Source organism: Thamnophis sirtalis, unplaced genomic scaffold (genome assembly GCF_051295495.1).
Source record: "Thamnophis sirtalis isolate CommonGarterSnake01/CBP01778 unplaced genomic scaffold, rThaSir2_p1.2 scaffold_6, whole genome shotgun sequence".
Taxonomy (NCBI): Eukaryota; Metazoa; Chordata; class Lepidosauria; order Squamata; family Natricidae; genus Thamnophis; species Thamnophis sirtalis.
In genome coordinates this window covers 118,213,826-118,235,298 of record NW_028261386.1, presented here as the reverse complement: position 1 = coordinate 118,235,298, position 21,473 = coordinate 118,213,826, and the positions used below count along the sequence as shown (strand labels likewise).

General features: G+C 39.0%; 1 protein-coding gene across 1 annotated transcript in view; it reads right to left on the bottom strand.

Moving 5' to 3' along the window:
* SNAP91 (synaptosome associated protein 91) overlaps positions 1–21,473 on the bottom strand; it is a 98,644-nt gene that overhangs the window by 14,604 nt on the left and 62,567 nt on the right. Inside the window, exons 15-22 of the mRNA XM_087718811.1 lie at positions 14,014–14,028; positions 13,679–13,849; positions 9,736–9,843; positions 8,652–8,915; positions 8,391–8,471; positions 8,162–8,233; positions 6,415–6,498; positions 2,938–3,021 (exon numbers count right to left, since the gene is read on the bottom strand). Of these exons, the coding sequence (XP_087574937.1) occupies positions 2,938–3,021; positions 6,415–6,498; positions 8,162–8,233; positions 8,391–8,471; positions 8,652–8,915; positions 9,736–9,843; positions 13,679–13,849; positions 14,014–14,028 (879 nt within the window). The remainder of the gene's footprint in view (positions 1–2,937; positions 3,022–6,414; positions 6,499–8,161; positions 8,234–8,390; positions 8,472–8,651; positions 8,916–9,735; positions 9,844–13,678; positions 13,850–14,013; positions 14,029–21,473) is intronic.

Below are 21,473 nucleotides of genomic sequence, written 5' to 3'. Positions count from 1 at the left end.
ATGAGCAGCAGTTGGGAAGTTAAAATGTGGATTCACGCCAGGTAAGGAGTTTGCCCTGCGGAATTCTGCTCTTCTACAGATCACTGAAAAACAAATCAATGAGAAAGTTTTATTTAAAGAAAACATGTTCTGTGTGAAAGTGTCGATTCCTAAAATAAACAACGTACAACAGAAGTATAGCATGCATAGGAATGAATGAAAAGGTTAGTGAACTGTTCAATAGAGAGTAAAGCCATGGATGTGTGATGTTCCCCTTGTTACATAATCTATTGTATATGTATACAAGTATCTAAGGAATGCCTGTGATTGGTCTAGTGTTGTCAGGGTCATGTACAGTAGTTTGGTAAGCAAATATGTTGCAAACCTAAATGATTAACAACAAACATTAGATACTTGTATAATACAATAAGGCTGTGGTCCCCAACCTTTACAGCTTGGCGGCCAAGTGGCGGGAAAGGCAACTGGCCCACAACTTGCGCTAGTTGAGCTGCACACGAATGAGCACTGGCCTGCTGCTGACGCAAATCAAACTGCGCAGATATGTATCCGCCCACCGCTAATGCAAGTTGAGCTGCATGGGTGAACACCAGGGGTGGGTTCCTGAATCGGTTAGTACCGGTTTGCTGCATGTAGGAGCGTTGCTTGCACATGCAGATTTGACTAAAAATTGCACTGTGCATATGCAGAACCATGCCGGCAATGGCAGAAGACACCGGAGAACCAGTTCGGGGGCATGTCAGGACTGGGTTACTGCCGATTCTGCGACCCAGGCCTGACTACTACTACCAGTTCAGCCAAACCGGGTCAAACTGGCAGCAACCTACCTTTGGTGCACACCAGCCCACTGCTCATACAAATTCAGCTGTGCAGGTGTGCACCAGCCTGCCACTTGTGCAAGTCAAGCTGCTCATGCGTGGGCTCGCTGCTCGCTCAGCCTGGTTCTGAACGGGCCATGCCCCAGAGGTTGGGAACCCTGCAATAAGGAGTGTGGACCTGAAAATTAATGTACTAATGTGAAGGCATCAGTGTTTTACAGACAAAATGGAATGAATAATTACAACTGATATATAAGTGGCAAAACATAAAGCAGACATATGAATTGTGTATCTTAGTAAATATTTTCTAACCATGAGAAAATGGGAAACATTTTTAGCAATAGAAAAGTAGTGGGTAGCACGTATTTTACAAATGAATGGAAGCAAAAAAAGTGAAAAGGCTATTCATAAAAGTTCGCTTCTGCTAATTTTTTAAGGGTTGGGAATGTCAAAAGAAATGAAAACACTAATTGGAAATTGTTTACTTAGAAGTAAATGTGCTAAAACAAGAAGAAATAGGGCCAAGAATGGATGGTGAAAGAATATAGATTGAACACAAATGAAAGGTTTGAAAGGAGTACTTAAAAGCTTAGTGATACACAAACATTGAATGAGTATCAAATTAAAAACATATAGGAACAGTGATTGTTGAAAAGGGGAAAACAGAGAATATTGTGATGGAGTTAATAAGAATTTCAGAAAAATAAATGGAAGAATTTATTACATTTTACTCATCCCCTACCCCTTCTCTGAAGTTTACAAAATGTTGCCTTAACAACATTTTAAAAAGCAGATTAGCTTTTTTTAAAAAAGTAAGATTTGTATCTGTGTAGGAGAAAGGTTGCATGTTTACATTTATTCTTTAAAAATTAATCTCAGGAAGACACAACAGATCAGCAATTAATGTCATTCTTTTCCCCTACGTGTTGTAAACAGTTGGCGGATTTGGCATAGATTAGACCAACAACCCATTTTGACAACTGCTATTTCAATTTGTATGAACTACTTTTCCTTCCTGCTACAAATTGCAGAAGGAATAACCCCAAGGAACAGGAGGAAGAGCTGCAACCAAGACAACACTGAGATAAAAGAAATCTGAGTCAGGCTAGAAATGTAATCTGAGTAAACATTCCAGGCAAGACTCTTCCTACTTCTCAGAAAGATAAAGGGAAAAGGGAAGCAAATTCAGACTTATAAGACTCTGCACTCTTGTAATGAAAACAACATTAGCATGCATGACTTTAGTTTTATAATTTGGTGTACCTAGGGCTGACAGAACAGAAAACATTATACACATTAGCATGCACTATCAAGTTTTGACCATATTGAAGGGGAAAAAAAACTACCAAGCGTATTTTCTGAACTGTGTATCTCAAATAAAATAAAAGGTTAATTAATTTGTAGCTGCTTATCAGAACATATGCTTTCTAATAAACTTGTATCTCTTTTATATCTTCTCTTCTGGGTGTTCGTTGGATATTCAAAGCAGTAACAACAATGACAAATTTATGGAGCTAGAAATGGAATTTCTTTTGAAGTCTGAGTGAATTTCCATTCCTTGTCTTGTTAAGGACCCTAGCTCCAGACATTCAGGAAAACAAACAGAAAGCCATTCTGAACTAACATAAGAAATACCATGTCATATAATTTAATTGGTTCATGCACCCTGGACTGAAAGGGTCTCATTTAGCAGCAATTTGTGCCTTCTTTCCTGGCTTGCCTTCTTTCAAATCTAGAACACAGTTGTATACCATAAGAATTAGATTGCTACGAATTACATAACATTACTTAGTAGTGATTATAGTATAGACCAATGTGTGTCTACATTGAATGGTAGCATATAAATTCATAGGTAAACAGGGGAAACACATGAGCGTCTCAATATCTTAATTATGACTAAGGATATTTTCTGCAAGCAGCAGTGACTAGTATTTAAAATGATCATGTAAAGTCAAATTAATATAGCTTCCTGGAGTGATGGGTTTTACAGAATATTTATAGTTTGGAAGAATAGTAGCCTTAGTGATAGTTCATTGGCTATTCTTTTTGTCACAGTACAGAAAAGATGCAGTAAAAACATGCACACCCTTTATCAAAAAATGCCACAATTATATTTCATTACCAGCTAATAGGTCAGCAGAAGCAGAAGCACTAGAAGCAGTTGAAACTGCAGGTTGGGGCTCTGAAGGGCCACTTCCAAAAGGATCTATTGATTTTTTCCATAAGGCAGCAATAAAAGATAATAGGATTTAAAGATATTGTAAATATATAACTATGTAATACTTAGAGTGAGAATGCAACTATGAATATGACATAATTTCCAAGACCATAGAGGAATGATTGGTAAAACATATGAAACAATCTCAGGAATAGTTGTATCTGAGTAGGAGGAATGGCAGAACCTGGGAGCGGAGTCAAAACAAGAATTAGCCTGGAGTTTCTATCTTGACTAAGTCTGTTGTGGCTACATAGAGATTCCAGGCTGATTCTTCTTTTGACTCCGTCCCCAGTTTCTGCCACTCCTTGCTCTACAAGTTGTTCTAAAACCAGAAGAAACCAAAAAGGGACCCAAACAGACTATTTTACAAGTATGACAGTTGATGATAAATGATGGTAGTGTTAAGATTTTCCACAGGAAGATGACCCCAAGAAAACGGCTAGCTTTCTAAGAGCATGTTCTCTTCCTCATTTCTCCAAACCATTTTAACACTAGTTTTGTAATCCTATGTAGATCTATGCATGGAAACTTCAAGGGATACATGAGCCTGTAAGTATCCCCTGTCCAATGTCCAATAGAATTTTGTAGAAGGATATCATTCAATTCCTGTGTTGCTGCAAAATATTGGATCTCCCTTCCCACGTAAACCATGCAGAAAATAAATAAATTGTGTTGTCACTTCCCTAGTATCAGTTCACATTTTCTTAAGATCTTGTATGCACTCATCTGGCCATCTGTAAAATATGTCTGAGCAGAAAAGGGGTAGCTGCAAAATTCCAAGCCAACTTTCTTCTATTGCATTTTAAAGTGTATTGATAGCTCTGATGATGAAAGGAATAGCATGCCGGCACTTTTGCAAAGAGGTGATTTTCTCAGTAGCTGTAACCATAGTTACACGAGGGTGTGGTTGTGCAGTGAGAAGGAAAGATATATTGTAGTCTAAACAAGTCTTACACAGAGGCATCACAAATAGGACACTAAAGGTTGATGGGAAGTAGGCTGGAAACAGATACTCTTAATGAAATAAGAAAGGATGGAAAATATTGATATCTTGTCATTTGTAAAGCGGCCACTTAAGAAATCAAAAACAAAAAGTACTGTGAACAATCTGGTGCTTTGCCATTGCCAAAAAATAAATAAATGAATGCAGACAGTGGGGATGTACAAAGCATTTGAATAAAGTGTTCATAGCACACACTTCACAGGGAAGAAAATCAATGGAAGTTTCTGTTTGTTAAGACATCTGCAAATAGATTTTTGAAGCAGGCACAAAAGATGTGACTCCGGAATTCAACAGAAACCCTTTATTTTCTCTTTTCTAATGCACTGTTTTCTTCTTTTCCTCTTCTACATCTTACCTATCCATCCATCATCGAAGGTTTTCTGTGCACACATGAGCAAGACAACCTCTGCTTGTTCCCACAAACATGCAGTCCCACAAGAATACTCTTTAATGCCTCTCTTTCTTTGGCATTTTGCAGCTTTCCTTCTCTTGATCACATTTCAGGAGAACCTGCAGACTGAGCTGCCTGTTTGCCTGCCTTCCCATCTGCCTTTGGCAGACATATAAGGGGCATCAGAGCCAGGAGAGAGAGAGAGAGACTAACTGCTACGAAGCATATGGGATACGGATTCATTTGATTGAGATGGAGGCTGTACCAAAAAAAAAGGCAATATATCAACAGTATTTTCAGGAGAAAAATTTCACAGTATTTTTATTTTTGGTATCTGAAATGAATCAAATTTATCTGTGAAATTTAATGAGTGTGCTATCTAATAACACGTTTCATATCTATTGCTATTCTGTAAATCTGGGGGCTTTCCAAATTTATACCGTGACCCGTCAAAACCGCGGTCCACAAAAGCGCGATTGACGAAAGCGCGCATTTGACGTCACCACAGCGCGACGAAAAAAATTAAAAATTGAAATAAAAATAAAATTAAAGCAAGACGGTTCACATAAAGGTAAGGGTTAGGTTTAGGGTTAGGTTAAGGGTTAGGGTTAGGTTTAGAGCGTTAGGGTTACGTTTAGCGTTAGGTTAAGGGTTAGCATTAGGTTAAGGGTTAGGTTTAGGGTTAGATTTAGGGTTAGGTTAAGGGTTAGGGTTAGGGTTAGGTTTGGGGGGGTTAGGGTAAGGTTTTCGCTTTATTTTTACATTTTTCGATCACAGCGCGATGTTTTCGTCGCGCTGTGATGACGTCAAATGCGCGCTTTCGTCGACCGCGATTTTGTCGTCCGCGGTTTTGTGGTGGAACCAATTTATACTGTTTCCAATCATTAAAAAAATGTATCTTCTGTAAGGTAAACATTCTGCCTGGTTGTATATCATCACTGCTGCTAATGAAAGTTATCGTCATCTGTGCTTTTTCCCCCTTTGAGCATCGAATGTTTTCTTGAGTAATATTGCAAATTGTGAAGAACCTTTTGCCTTTCGATAAAAACTTTTTGCCTTTTGATAAACAGCAGTAACAGTTTGTGCTTTATGCTTGACCAGAGTTATATAGTCCCCTTCATGGTTTGTAATTAAAAGACAGCAGATGCTATCTATTAAAATAATTTCAGTGTACATCCCAGAAGCAAAGGTAGCATTTTACAACTTTCAGGTCACATCTGGCATTTTTTGGGGTGTCCCTATCAAGCCTATGTGAGGTCAATTGGAAATTAGAAATCAAAACTAAATAAGTGTATACCACACACACAATACAACTGCATTACTTTTATTTTGAAAGTGACTATTTTTTCAATTTACATATGTATGTCAATGCATGCATGTGGTCCTATTTGTCTCCCCCCTCCCCCCGCATAAGAACCCCTGTTTCTCATATGGCGACTTGGGAAAATTAATTTCCCACCCCTGACATAGAGAAATAATTGCTAAGCATCACAAGAGTAGCCTCAAGACTTATCTGAACAGATAGATACCGATAGATAATAGATAGATGATAGATAGATAGATAGATAGATAGATAGATAGATAGATAGATAAATAGATAGATAGACAGATAGATAGATAGATAGAGACAGACAGACAGACACTTTACTCCATCCCCAATCTACAAATAGATAACAGGTAGCTGTCAAGAGAAATATACATGCTATAGAGAAGCATAATTGTAAAACTGAAAATTGTATACTGTAGGAGGAAGAATGCAATAGTTACTTGAACAAGAAAGGAATTCCATGCGTGGAAATAACGACAGACGACAATAAAAAAAACACCTCAACTGCATTTTATAACACTCAGTTAAAAAGCAAACGAAGCACACCACACTGCAATAAAAGTAACTGTTGTGAAATGTTGAATTGCTGGCAAAGAAAAGTGAAATGAACCCTGAAATGAAATGGGAAGTATTTGAATGCTGAGGAACAACAATACCCACCACAAAACAGGTCAATCACACCTGAAGAGTCCACTTTAGCCGGGGAAGCAGTGGGCAGGGACGATGGTGCTGCAAATGCATCCACTGGAGTAAGCATGATAATATTTAGTATCAGCAAATTAGGAATGATGAGGCCATTACCTTGATTCCATGACAACACAGTGTGTGTGTGTGTTGCAATTGTAATGATAAATAAATAAAGGGAGACTAGTATAGATCTATTTCAAGCTATTTAGCTCTCATCAGCTAGCTATACCCTTACTGGGAATCAAACCTGGGCTGTATTACATATCAGGCAGTTATATTAGCCAGTAAGCCACAGGCTCTCTTCCTTTATCAGCTAGGCCAGGGAAATAGGTATGTGGTATGCCCAAATATGGGAAGAAGCACACTGCTTTCTTTCTCTGTCTATCGGCTCATCACAAGAGACCATCACGACAGAAAGCCCTTGTTTTTACTGTTGCCTTTTTACATTTGTGTTGCATTTGTGCTGATAAATAATATATATATATATGAATGAAATATTTGGAAAAACTAAATCCCCTTTACATTTTTTCACAGAGTATCCACTATAAAAGCAGCATGTTTAAAAATTAGATTGAAAAGAAAAACTGTTCTTTGGCCATTTTTTATTTATCTTTGACACATGCAGCGACTGCACATGGTAATACATATGTATTTTATTATATAAATATATATTAGCCTTAGTTTTATATTATTGCATGTATAAACTCAAGAGCTGTTTTTTTTCTGTTTTCTCATTTCATTCATGCTATAGGAATTCCGGTTAACTCGAAATATGATCAAATTTTATAGCCAGATATGTTTAACTATTTAGATTTCCTGGATTCTGGATAGCATGAAAAACATCCTGATCATGGAAGCTTCATGATCCTTCTTTAAATAGATAAGCTGTGGAGGACAGTATTATGTCCCTAGACCCTAGAGCCTGAAAATGCTTATTATTAAAGCAGGTAATTGTCACTTAGAACTACATCTCAAGGTAAATCTATCAATAGGGAAGGCGCTATAAGACTATGTATCTCATAAAGCTTCTTTTCCTGGGTTATGATTATAAACAAACTCTCCAGGTGGCTTTTGACTCTGTCCATTTTTCAGTAATAATTTGAACAGGAAGTTGGAATGTGAACTGCACACAGAAGTCTGTAAACAGGATTGGCACTACAAATTTAGCAGAAAGTTGCACACATTGCCTTCCTAAATTAAAATAATTATGTTTTCATGTTTTATTATCAAGATCTTATGAGGATGATTAACAGTCTCATGTTCTAAGAATCTAAGTCAAATGCTGGTGTGGGAATTTGGGGCAAGGCTTATACAATCTAAAATTTGGGAGAGGGAGTTGTCTCTCTTTAAATATAATGGCGTAAATGTTTTCAAAGGCAGCGGCCCCCAACCTTTTGGGGGACAGGGCGGTTTTCCCGTGGACCAGGAAGGAGTGGTTCTGCACACTGCCTGAATCCCACTCCTGTATGGATGGGGACTTCACTCACTTGTACAGACTGGTTCCTAGTGGGCCGCGGACCAATGTTGGTCTGCGAATCAGGGGTTGACTATCCCTGCCCAAAGGTAATCTAAAATGACTCAGGGAATATTCAAGAGATCAGCTCAGTTTTGACTTTATTAACTTTTCAGCAGTTTAAAACTGATCATGTTTCACAGGTATTTTGGAAGGCAAGTGACAAGCCGCACGAGAATAACTTAGGTCTAAGGAGAAAGCGCCTACCTGATAAGAGATCACCAGTGAGAGAATTCTCGGGCCCAGGAGAAGCTCCAGTAGTTGCAGAAGAAAAAGTATCTTGCAGAAGCCAAAGAAAAATGAATTGTAAATTACATGAAGATTGGAGATAGCTATGTGTATGATTGAGAAAAGAAATGCTCAGCAATCAAATAAAATGGAAATTTTAAAACACAAGCTTGCATTATTATAGGGCTGTACTTTTATATATATTTACCTGTCCCAAATAGGTCTATGCCAGGAGCTGCATCTGACTTAGGTGGCGCAGGAACCTCAGCAGGTGTGGAGTCAAACAAATCTAGATGAAGAATACATTGTGTCTTACTAATTTTGTATCTTCACGTTGTGAATTTTGTTTCTTTTCAAAAAATAAAAATAACGTAGTTTAATTTTTTTTTTAAATGACTGTTTCCATAGACTGAAAACCTAGTTCATCCCAAAAATGTATCAGCAAGAAAGAAAGAATTAAGTAAGTTACCACCAAAGATATCTAGAGCAGGAGCAGAGGTGGTGGTAGTGGTGGTAGGAGCAGATGTAGTAGCAGTAGTGACAGTAGCAGTAGTAGCAGCAGTTGTAGCAGGGACTGGAGGGGCCACAGCAGCAACTGGAGTAGGACTGGTTGCGGAAGTAGCTGCACTAGTTGTAGGGGTAACTACAGGAACGCCGGTCTCAGCTGGCTTCATAGCAAAGAGATCCAGCTCAGGAGCAGCCTCTGCATTGCCTTCTGATGGGGCAAAGGGGTCTTGTAAAAGGAAACGGTAGAATACACACATATATAAAGGATCAGCCGGGAAGGAGATAGGAAAAGCCACACACTGTGTGAATTAAATCACACACACACACTTATCATCATTTATACATACATGCAAAACAGAGGTCAAAACAGTAGTGGGTTCCCACTGATTTGGGCTGGTTCAGCCGAACCAGTAGTGGTTTGGCGGCCTGGGTCGCTGGAATCAGCAGTGACCCAGGCCTGCCACGCCCCCAAACCGGTTTTCCAGGCGGCGCCATAGGTGCGGCCATCTTGTTTTTTGCATCTGCACATGTGCAGAACAATTTTTATTGTACTGCGCATGCAGCACACATCAAGCACACGGGCCGCAAGGCCACGAGCAAACCGGCAGTAGTGACTGCTGGAACCAACCCCTGTACCAAAGGCACAGCTTTGTTAATTGTTAACTGTTGATTCTCTAACATCTGTACTAATAGGTGCTCATGTGCCCACATGCATTTTCTCTCTCACTTAAACTAAGGTGCTTTGAAAAGATCTGTTCCTAACTGGAGAACCATTCTATCAGCTACATGCAAGATTCGGCATTGCTAACATTTTTCAATTAAAAAAGGCTTTGGCGAAATCATGTAGGAATGCTTTCTTGACACAATTTTGTTCGATTAGAACTTTTGTCCAAATACCTGGGGGAAATGTATTTTGTTTTTGTTTTTTTTAAAGGAAAAAATCCCTCCCCCCCCATCCTTAAGTGACAAACATACTGCCATGAAGTTTATTTTAATTAGTATGACACACACAACGATGACAGACGAGCTAATGAGATGGAACCCACCATTTCCTGAGCATGCATCAAGAGCTGCTGCTACGGGGGTTGGGGTAGCTGGTGCTGCTGCCCCTTCAGGTGCTGCAGGGGCGTCACCAGGAGAAGCTGCAAAGGCATCTTGAGTGCAGGTTTAGAAACAGAAATTAAGAAGAATATAAAAAAAGAAGAAAATATAGTAAAAGAACCAAGTTAAATAGCACACAAAAAAAAAATCCCTTAAACAAAATGCGGGTTCGTAGGGTGAAGGTTGCGTTTGTTTTGCGCAACGACCAACAGTTTTCAAACTAAACTCAACCCACGTAATTATTATTAGGTCACGATGATTGCGACAGTCTGCAAGTACACACAAGGTAAGCAGAAAAGCTAATGGCAGGAAATGCTCCTTGTATAAGGGTCTTGAGCAGTATTCATACGTAACCTCCAAGGGGGGGGAGGACCCCTAATGAATAACATCAAAATCATTCAATAACCAATACACTTAACACAGTAACTTTTCCTGTTCTGTCGAATTGCTTTATATATTCTCTAAGATGGGGGAAGTAAGTTAAAAAGAAGTTCCTACGGATTTTACTCCACTAGTGGTTGCCCACTTTAGGGAGTGGGGCTCATATCTGTTTCAAGGCCAAAACTTTCTGAAGACATTTCTGTGGTCATGTAGCTAGCACGAATGACCTATCATGGCGTGCTGTTACCTTTCCATCGAAGTGGTACCTATTTATCTACTTGCATTTGCATGCTTTTGAACTGCTAAGCTGACAAGAGCTAGTGTGAGGATTGGAGCTTACCCTGTCACATCACACTTGGATCTTGAACTTAGTCTGCCAGCTTTCCAGCCAACAAGCCCAGTGTCTTAACCACAGGGCCACTGTGCTGCCCTCAGGGGAAGTGAAGTAGACTAAAAAATGTTATTTGCACTACAACTCCTCTTAACTCGGACTAACTGTAATTACATCCATAGCATTCTAATAATTCAGGTAACATTATTGGCCTTATTTAATTGCATAAGTGATACACAAAGCAATTCACACCCTTGCAAGGTATTGGTCAAGCTTGGGGTGTGTGCAAAAAGAACTTGTCTCCCTAAGATGTCACTGTATTGGTTGTAGGAAGTCATCCAATTGCCTACTTTTTCTTGCACACATCAAAGGTATAATTTTATCTCCTTTTTAGCATTTCACAAGAGAGTGTGATTAAGACTCTGGATCAAGACCCAGTCTCCTTTTCAGGAACACCCTAGGAAGGGTGTGGGATGGTGGTGGTGGAAACCTTCTGCTTGATACAATATAACTGAAAATAACCAAAATCGGGGCATCTTTTCTAATTCTTGCTTGTGTCAATAAACCCTAGTTCAAACTAATTCCCAGTTAAGATACTGAGGCAAAGTATGATTGGTTCACCACTTAGCAAACAGGAATTTATGGCTTGATAATGGCTAATTTTGGGTCAGGGATGTTAGAAAGTAGCAATAGCAATAGCAGTTAGACTTATATACCGCTTCATAGGGCTTTCAGCCCTCTCTATGCGGTTTGCAGAGTCAGCATATCGCCCCCAACAACAATCCGGGTCCTCATTTTACCCACCTCGGAAGGATGGAAGGCTGAGTCAACCCTGAGCCGGTGAGATTTGAACAGCCGAACTGCAGAACTGCAGTCAGCTGAAGTAGCCTGCAGTGCTGCATTTAACCACTGCGCCACCTCGGCTTTTCTACAATATATTAGGGTGGAACTACTTTTCCAGTGTTGTTAATACAACTGATTCTTTTGGTAGGACTACCTTCTTGCCACTAGTGCTTTCTTTTCACCTCCTTCAAGAGTATTTTTGTCATCAGAGCAAAATTCTCACAGTGGGCATAGCAGGGCAGTTCAAGTAGCTTAAACCACAGAAGGACCTGATTGCTGTTTCCTCAGGTATCTCACAGTTCTCACACATCAAGGCAATTTTAAGGATAAGCTTAGCTTTACTACATCATGAGAACATTATCAATGACCAGTTCTAGTCACTTTGAATAAGGGTATTGATTCTGATTTTTTTCTCTCTGACATCCTCAGGGATAAAAATTCACTAGCCTGTTTATGCGGTGCTAAACTATCCTTTAGAGTTAATCGCAACATGCCCCCTTTTTTTATCAACTAGCAGAGAAAAATATAGACTGCAATTCACTTGGGCTACATGGCTGAGAAAATAATGCATTTGCACTTGCTGCAATTAGAGACATCTAGAAATGTCAATTGAGTCGTGGGAAACAGAAAAAGACTAGGTCTGGTTTTCTAAATCCAAATCTAGAAAAATCTCCTGCCTCCAAGTAACGTTAAAGCTATTAAAAAAGTAGAAGCTACGCTATACCAATTTCCCCACTCTCTATTAATTGCGTAGAGTACCACGAACCCTGCCGACTCCAGCAGCTTTAAATAAGATTAAGCAAAATGATCAGAAGAAACGGGGAAAGACCGAAGTAGCCACGATGGTGGGGAGTTTGAAAAGACAATTCAGAATTAAAACAGGACGCTGTTGGTTTCGCTGCCATGCAATTTCCCACTAGAAAGATCAAACTTACAATTTCTCTAGAAACAGGAAGACTCACATGCTTATTAAGACACAGACAATTTAATGTTAAAAATATTCACCCTCGAAAATAAAAATCCTCCTGCCCTATTCTAAAAAGCTGACATAAACATGCATCTGATCTGCAACAGAACAAGTTAAAGCTGCCTAAAATCTATTAAAGAGCAAAGTAATAAGAAAAAAAAAAGCAACAGGAAATGGAGTCTGCCAAATTCTCGTGCTGAACTTGAATTCTAATAAATGAAGCTTTTAAGCAATTTTGTTTTGCTTAACACGTTACAGAAAACTGTATGGCAGTTGTCCAATAACGGAGAACATTTCAATTTCAAGAACTCTACTTAGCTAAGGTAAACAGGAAGCTTTACCCTAAAGTCACACTGAAATGCTGAAAGCAGATACTGAAAATGGGATAAAATTTCACAGCTGTTATATTGGAAACATTTTGTTTACCTGAAGAATCACTAAATCAATTGTTATGTTTGTTTTACAGTACGTACTTTTACTCCTGAAAAACTTTTATCTCGTCAAATTGTATTATTCTACAGACTATAATTTATCAAATAAGGCAAGACAAGGGCCAACTTCTCCTCCCCAGTTTGGCATAACATGATTAATAAAGATAAGTGCAGCAATACCAATAGATCTATTTCCCCCATTCAGAGAAAGAAACCTGTACAACAAGGGTGTCAAACTTGCAGACTGCGGGCCAGATGCGTTACATGCTGGCCACGCCTACCCCCAGTTTAGTGAAGGGGGAATAGTCATATGTCACATGACAACGTGACGCTGTGAGTTTGACACCCCTACCATACAATATTTATAGCTAGCTTAATTATCCAAAGTTCAATTTGCTTCAGAGGGTATAATTAATACAGGGGTATCAAACACGTGGCCCAGATGCGTCACGTGCTGGGTACGCCTCTGCCCGGTTTATCGAAGGGAGGAAAAGTCCCAATATGTCATGTGATGCTGCCGTGATGCCGTGAGTTTGACACCCCCGAGGTATTACATTTGGAGTACTAATTGGCGCTTCCAAGTCAGGTTGAATACAGCTTCAGAACAAGGGACCACCCATAAGATTATAAGAGAGCAGAAAAAAAGATTAAACTCTTCTACAGGTCTCAAACCCATTGCTATGTGCAAGGAAAGAGATTTATGCTACTTAATATAACACATTTATGATAGATAAATTCATTCCACCCACGTTCCTATGAAGATTACTTCCCAGAATCAGTTTTGCAGGAGGTAACGTGCACGCCGGGTCTCTTTTCAAGAATTTTTATTAATTCTGTAGGTGAAGTGAAGAAAGTTACCCAAATCGATAAGTGTTTCCTCCATCCTCCCCGTGTTTCAGTCGAGAAAGTGGTAGCGAATAAGTGAGCTAACTAACCTCCAAAGAGATCCACCTCAGCAGCCGCGGCCGCAGGAGCAGCACCGGTGGTAGTTGCAGAAGTAGTGGCTGTGTCAGCAGTTGCAACAGGAGGAGCTAGGATGGGTTCTGGTGCAAATGGATCTGAAATCTGTGGTTCAGAGGTAACACTGGAAAATCCAGCCAAACTGTCTACATGCGTCCATACAGGAAGATCAAACAGGAACAGTAAGCAGAAAAGGCCAAAATAACACTAGATTGCACAGTAAAATAAATTGAAGAGAGACAGGCCTAGTCTAATTGAATATTTAAACATTTCAGCTGGAAAAACTGCTTAGAAATCAAGCATTACTCACCCTCTCCCAGGAGGTCTGTAACATGTCCATTAAAAGACAGCATTATAAAGAAATAAAGAGGGTTAAGAAAGTCAACATGCATGCTTCCTAGCAGACACTCTCTGCCAATTTTGGGCTATTTCGAATCAGCAGGACTCTCCTCTAAGTCCAGATATGTCACAGGTATTGGCATGCAATACCTTTTACATGATGCTGTCACTTTTCCTTTTCCAAAGCACCTAGAAACAAAGACTTAAGTGACTAAGGCTTATCTCAACCCATCTCTGGCACAGCCTTATTCAACTACAAACTATTGTTGACGGCAAGAGTTAACTTGATATGCTTGGCAAATACTGTAGTTATTAGTTTTTTGAACACCCTGAACCTGAAACTGCTTGAAGAAATGGCACAACACTTCACAATCTAACTGGTAACAAAATCCGCAGAGATATGTGCTTTTAAATATTGATTTTAGAAATCACAGAAGCAAGGCAGTTTAAAAAGTTTAGAATTAAACATCTCTGAGTGAATGCAAATTAACAATTCTAATAGTGGATTTATAATTTGCTTGTAATGAGCAATGACACCAAAGTATGTTTTTATTACACAGGTTTCCTGAATTTTATAAAAGCGCGTCATCCATCCACTGATAAATAGAAAAAGACTTTCCCCACCTTTGAAGCTGCAGAGGTGAGCAAAAATTGCCTTAATAGCTGTTCTATCATTCTTAACCCTTCCAGGTCAAGAGTGAAAAAAAATGGTAAGCTTATTTGTCAATTTGGAAGGGAGACCCAAAATGCAATCAAGCAAATATAGTGAAGCAAGGGAGGCAGCTTGGGATTTACAGAAACCGTCTCATTGCCCATTCTGTGCTTCCAACAATTGTTGTCTGGAAAACTCTCCTTGTTCCAGAAATTATCCAATTGATGTTAACTAAGACTGTGCCTAGGAAGAAGATACTCATCAGTAACAAGAGCAGCCAGAGCCTTAATTCTGGTATAGGATTTGTGATGACATTGCCCAAATATGCCAATCTTGTTCTGGGTAGTATGTATGGCCCATCTCCAGAGAAAGATATTATTTGATGGTTTGATAGGCAGCCCAGAATATTCCATATCATGCTAACTGAGTAAACAGGGGAAAGAAGAAGATAGACTCCAGTCCTTGGGTAGACAATGTCAGGTTCTGGTCAGACTTGGCAATGTTTCTCAGCAATACATACTTCTCACTCACAAGCAGAGTCTTGAGGAAAAGAGTTCTGTCTGGGCAGGAAACCAGAGGTGGTATTCAGCCGGTTTGAACCGGTTCAGGCGAAGGGCCCACCCTTCCACCCCGGCTCTATGCCATCCTATTTAGCCATATTTCCAAGCCGTGTGCGCAAGCAAAGCGCATGCACGGAAGGCGTGCACGCTCACAGCAAACTGGTGATAAGCCTATGTGAAACCCACCTCTGCAGGTGACATGATTCACCCCTGTTAGTGGCATCTAGAACCTGACTCTTTTACTTTGGAATTTTCCTGAGCTAAAATGGGAAAGAAATTGAGGATTAGTCCCCTTGTCTTGCCTGTCCAGATATGGACAATAGGAAACAAGTCCTGTCTTTTTATGCCAACTCACCTGGAGCTAGTCATTGACTCACCTAGAAAGCATATGACTTTCATCTGAAGAACACCTGATATCCATAGTGTATGAGATTTCCTGAAATTGCTATACGATTCATTTGCAATCCTCTTCAAACCCTGCCCTCCTCTCTCATAACCTTCACCTGTAGCCTAAGCCAATGCTGCTCCTTCTACACCCAGTCATACAGGTAGTCCTCGAGTTATGACCGCAATTGAGCCCAACATTTATGTTGCTAAGTGAGACAGTTGTTAAGTGAAATTTGCCTCCTTTTGCAACCTTTCTCTCCACAGTTGTTAAGTGAATCACTGCCGTTAAGTTAGTAACATGGTTGTTAAGTGAATCTGGATTTCCCATTGACTTTGCTTGCCACAAGGTCGCAAAAGGAGATCATGTGACCTGGGGACACTGAAACTGTCATAAATATGAGTCAGTTGCCAAGCATCTGAATTTTGATCATGTGACAATGGGGAATGCTGCAATGGTTGTAAGTGTGAAAAATGGTCATGAGTCATTTTTGTCAGCGCCGTGGTAACTTTAAACGGTCACTAAATGAACTGTTGGAAGCCGAGGATTACCTGTATTTGCAGTTGGGTCAAAAGGGGAAGCTAATGGTATATACACATGCGGCTGTGTAAAAGCAATGTTGTGGCCAGCAACTCACATGGACAAACATTGGATACACTCTCTCTTGCAGGTCACATTCTAATGGCCTAGAACAGTGGTTCTCAACCTGTGGGCCGGGACCCCTTTGGGGGGTCGAACGACCCTTTCACAGGGGTCGCCTAAGACCATCGGAAAACACATGTTTTCAAAAAAATACAGAAAACATAAAATAATTTTATGGCTGGGGGCCACCACAACATGAGGAACTGTATTAAAGGGTCGCGGCATTAGGAAGGTTGAGACCCTACTGGCCTAGAAGAAAGCTACGGCTATTTCTCAAAAATATTTTCTGAAACAAAACAGATTTTGTTTGTGTGCGTATTCTGAAAAAAATGTCCTTCTATCCATCTGTTGTACAAGTTTAGTCCTGCCAACTGGTTGCATAATCATGTTCTTCTGTCTGGCTCAAGGTTGAATTCACGATGCCTTTAAAAGGTAAGTGAATTTTCATCTTTAGTGGCCCTCCAAAATTCCGTGTTGTAATCGACAGGACAAACATAGGCCCAAGCTCAGCAAACCAGCATAGGTTTTGGTTGGCTGGTTGATTTGATGGCTCTGATGTCTATGTGTGATTGCATGCACATGTCCTCCATTCATGCTCTTATGTACTAAAGATACACAGTTCTTTAATGCATTTTGCTGCCAAGCTACATTTGAACTTGTTGGTTGGCTTGATTGCTGCAGTTCTGCCTCTCAGGCACTTTAAGGGAAAAAAATCTTGCTAAGTGAGGGTGAGTAGATTATTGCTTCTGTGCTACTGCTTACCTCAATATTACCCCCATTTGTTATTATCAGTTGATGGATTTTGTGCATTATGATCATGAAAATCTTTTGGCAGTAATTAGCTAATTCATCACGTATCACTATCATCAATAGCAATTTCCCTAAATTACAGTTTTTAAACATTAAATGCAGTGCTGTCCTTTAGAAACTATGGAAAAGCCACATTTTTTATCAATCCTGACAAAAAGCCCTGGTTCTCTCTAAAAATAGCTTTACAGAACAAATACAGAAAGTTAATTGTTCTGTTAAACTATCCCAGTTTGAGCAGTACTTGTTTCTAGTGAAAATACTGCATTTTCTATCATTGCCAAAATAATAAAAAAAAATAGATTCTGCAGGAATATAATCCCTTCCTTCACTGTTGGAGCAGTGTTGATGTAGGTATAGGATTAAAAATAAATTTCCCCTCATCCTTCCTGGAAAGACTCTTGAGACAATTCAGATATATGCGGATGTACTAAACAATTCTTGCTTTGATACGGCAAACTGGGGAAGGAAAAAGATAGCGAAAACAATACTTCATTAAGTCCCAGAAAGGAAAGATCTATCTGCCTTGTTCCCTAGGATGGGACATAGATGGGATTTCTCTTTATATTTGACCTCCTGAGAGAGCCGATGCATAGAAGAAAGCATGCAGCTGACAATACATTTATTTTCTTTCCCTTTTTCTAGCACTGCCAACACACATATTAAACAAATGCAATGACATTAAGATTACCTCTAGGATAGAACTAGCTTTACCACTATGAAGATTTGGGAACCAATTGAAGTAGCAAAAGAGAGAGCAACCTAATTGTTTATATGTATACATTACATGCAGGGGTGGGCTTCAAAAATTTCAGCAATGGGGAAAGGATAGAGCTGACGTCGCATGCGATCTTGGAGCTCCAAAATCACAGTCTCTATTTCTACCGCTGGGCGGTCCTTTTGGACCTAAACCGTCCCGAAGAGACGGTTATAGAGAAGAGTACGTCCTGCTGATCTTAGGGACACCGCAAAATCTCTGATTGATCTAGGAGAAGCTCTTTTTCCTAATGACAGAAACCCAGCCCTGAAGCTGCTGAAGTTGGGACAGCTCCGGAACGGAAAGAAAATGGAAGAGAATAGTGTATCAGATTGGTGAGGAAATTTTATTATTAGAAAAGAGACTACCCAAAGAAAATTAAAAGTAAATTAAAATTGAAGACAAAAGAAAACAAGCGGCGAAATTAAGCTACATTAAACTTAGTGTGTTATCCTTTTTTTAATTCTTTTTACGAATGGAAGTTCTGCAAATGTTTCCTATTTTTTAAATTGGAAGGCTCAGTTTTTCTTCTACTTTTTATTTTTTACTTTTTCTATATATACTTTTCTACAACGTTTGATTGGATTGTTTTTTTATTAAGAATTTTTCTCCATAAGTCTATTTAAAAAGGGCTGTAATAGCAGAGAAAAAAAGTAACACTGCCACTTTAAGACTGGAGGCTGAATCATTGTATTTTCTTTCTGCTCTTTGATCAACGGAGTTCCTTTCAGCTTGTTTATTGAGAGTGATAGTGGAAAGAGCACGGTTTGTTTATTCAGCTGCTGTTTTGGAGTTTTTGCAATGAAGGCAAAGTTTGACTTGAAAGATTATAATGAACTTGTTTGGAATACAATAAAAGCCTCAAATGCTATAGTGGCAGTGTTTATAAGTTGGAAGGATGGCTCAACATGAAAAAGAAACATTAATATTGCAAATGATTATGTTTAAAATTCAAAAGATATTAATAATAACAGAGAAAATTGAGATGAGAATGAATGATGCAGAACAAAGAACAACAAAAAGAGATGGAAAAATTGAGAATATTTATCAAAAAAAGAAAGTTGAGGACAGAGTTCCAAAAATTGAAGGAAAAAAGGAACAAAGAGATAAGAAAATTGTGGATACTGACAGCATACTGACTGTGGTTGGAAATAGTAAGAGTAGATTATGGAAAGGGGAAATAGGTGGACTGGAACTCTACTTTAGACATCAAAGTACAGAAGAAGAAAAAAGAGAAAATTTCATGGAAGGAGAAAAATCTTGACTGAAACATTGGTGATAACCAAAGATAAGTTGATGAAAGGAACAGATGGAGGGTTTCGAGTGCTCATAAGATATACAATGAGCAACAAGCTGTGAAAAGAAGTCCATAAAAGACTCACTAAGAAAACAACCAGAATATTAATTCCACAAATGACAAGAGATATAAAACTGCACTACTACTGGAAAGATACAGGTTGATGTAATGAAAGTTTATAATAAAAATTAAGTCCAACTTAGTTAAATTTAGAGATTATATATAGTCATATAAATGAGTAATATTGATAATAATACATATATTGGTACTAGTTTGAGGATATGAAATTTTATACAAACTGCAAATGAGGTCTACGAGAGGAGACTTAAAAGTATTTGTTATTAAATATAATCAATTTTTTATTTAGAATATGTTAGAAAGATGAAATGTTATTGAATGGAATGCTATTATATAGTTTTACCTCAAATTTAGGCTATTTCATACAAAAGGATGTAAAATCAATTTATAGTCAAATGAATGTTTAATAATTATAATAATTTTTATATACTAAACTGGATTGATGATATGAGAATTTGTTTGAAATGAGTTGATAATTTGTGGTTTTACATACATTTGAAAGTGAGGACTATGGAAGTGATGCACAAAAACTTTACAACCAAACGACATGCTATACGTGATTGAAGAAAGTTCTATATGTTATTTGTTGTCTGTTTTTGTCTGACCAAAAAAGAAAAAGATTCTTAAAAAAAAAAAGAAATGATATACAAAGATTTTGGGGTTTGCAGAAATACTACCCCAAGAAAATAGAAGTTAAAAGCTGGAAGAGACACCTGCAGCAATAGAAAAAGAAAGGAAGAGAGGAAGAGAGGAAAAGGAGGGAAGGAAGAGAGAAGGTGAGGAGAGGAAGATGGAAGGGGAAGAAGAGAAGAAGAAAGGGGAAGAAGGGGAAGAGGTAGAGAGAAGTAGGGGAGAGATAAGGGAAGAAGGAAGGGAAAGGAGAGGAGGAAAGAAGAAAGTAGAGAAGGGAGAGAGGGAGAGAATGGAAGAAATGAGAGGAGAGGAGGAGGGAAGGAAGATAATGAGGAGGACAGGACAATGGAAGGGAGAAGGAGAGAAGGAGAGAGGGTAGGAAGGGGAAGAGGAAGAGAGGAGGAGGGGAGAGGTAAGGGAAGAAGGAAGGGAAAAGAGGAAGGAAGGAAGTAGAGAAGGTAGGAAGGGAGAAAAGGAAAGGAGAAGAAGGTGGTGTCAAAATAGGCAAGGGATGGTAAACAAAACAACCCAAATGGAATATTACAATTCTATAAATGGAATGACAAATGTATTAGAATTATGAATGTAAAAAAAGAAGAATGTATATATAGAGAACAAAAAATAAAAAAAACTTTTTTTAAAAAAATTCAGCAACGGGTTCTCTGCCCGGTTGCTGGGTGGATGTGGCCATAGTGAGCATGTCCTAGTCGGTCTCCAACACCACAGTGGAGGGGGGGGGAAGAGATGGGACGTTTTTGTCTTCCTCAGGCTCCAGAGGCTTTCCTCAAGCCTCTGGGAAGGCGAAAACTGTCTCCCCTGTGCCCGGAGGATGTTTCTGGCCTTCCGAAACTTTCAGGAGGCCCATTTTTCCCCACTTCCTGAGCCTCTGCACTTACCCCACATCCAAAATGGGTTGTGTGGAGACTCCTGTGAGGGTGGGAGGGGCAGGGCAGGGCAAGTCAAGGATGGGATTTGGTGGTTCTTCAAACCAGCCATAACGTTAGCTACAGGTTCTCCCAAACCCGGGTGAACCCATAGCAGCCCACCCGATTACATGTGACCTTATAACCTAAAGGCCAAAAAGCAATCCTTGTTGAGTTGTCCAAGTCTCTTTTTTTCTGTTAGAGAATAATGGCAGGTGTATGCCACATAACCTGGAGTGCCACTCTTGGGTATAGTGAAAGACAGCATTAGAAAAGTTAACCCATAATACCTGTGATTGTTTGCTACAACAGACAAGGTTGCACTTTTGCAAATTGTTAGAAAGTTTTAATGCCACTCGTCAAGAAAAACATTATATAATTTAAATTGCTATTTTTAAATTACTAAAATCTGTGTGTCCTGTTGGTTTTATACTCTCAATAGATATTAAAAAATGCTCTGACTTCCAACAGTACCCACTGTAGTTTCCAATCTCCTGTATTTAAAATGGCAATTTAAAACATTCAAATTTTAAATGTCAAATTCCTTCTGTAGAAGGAGAAAATTAAACCCAACAGAATTAAGATAATAGTGCTTTGATTATAGGCCAATGAAATGTAAAATGAGAATCACATTTCAGAATTTCTTTAGATTCAACCATAGGCTGATTCCTGAAACAAAACCTCCAGGATACATTTG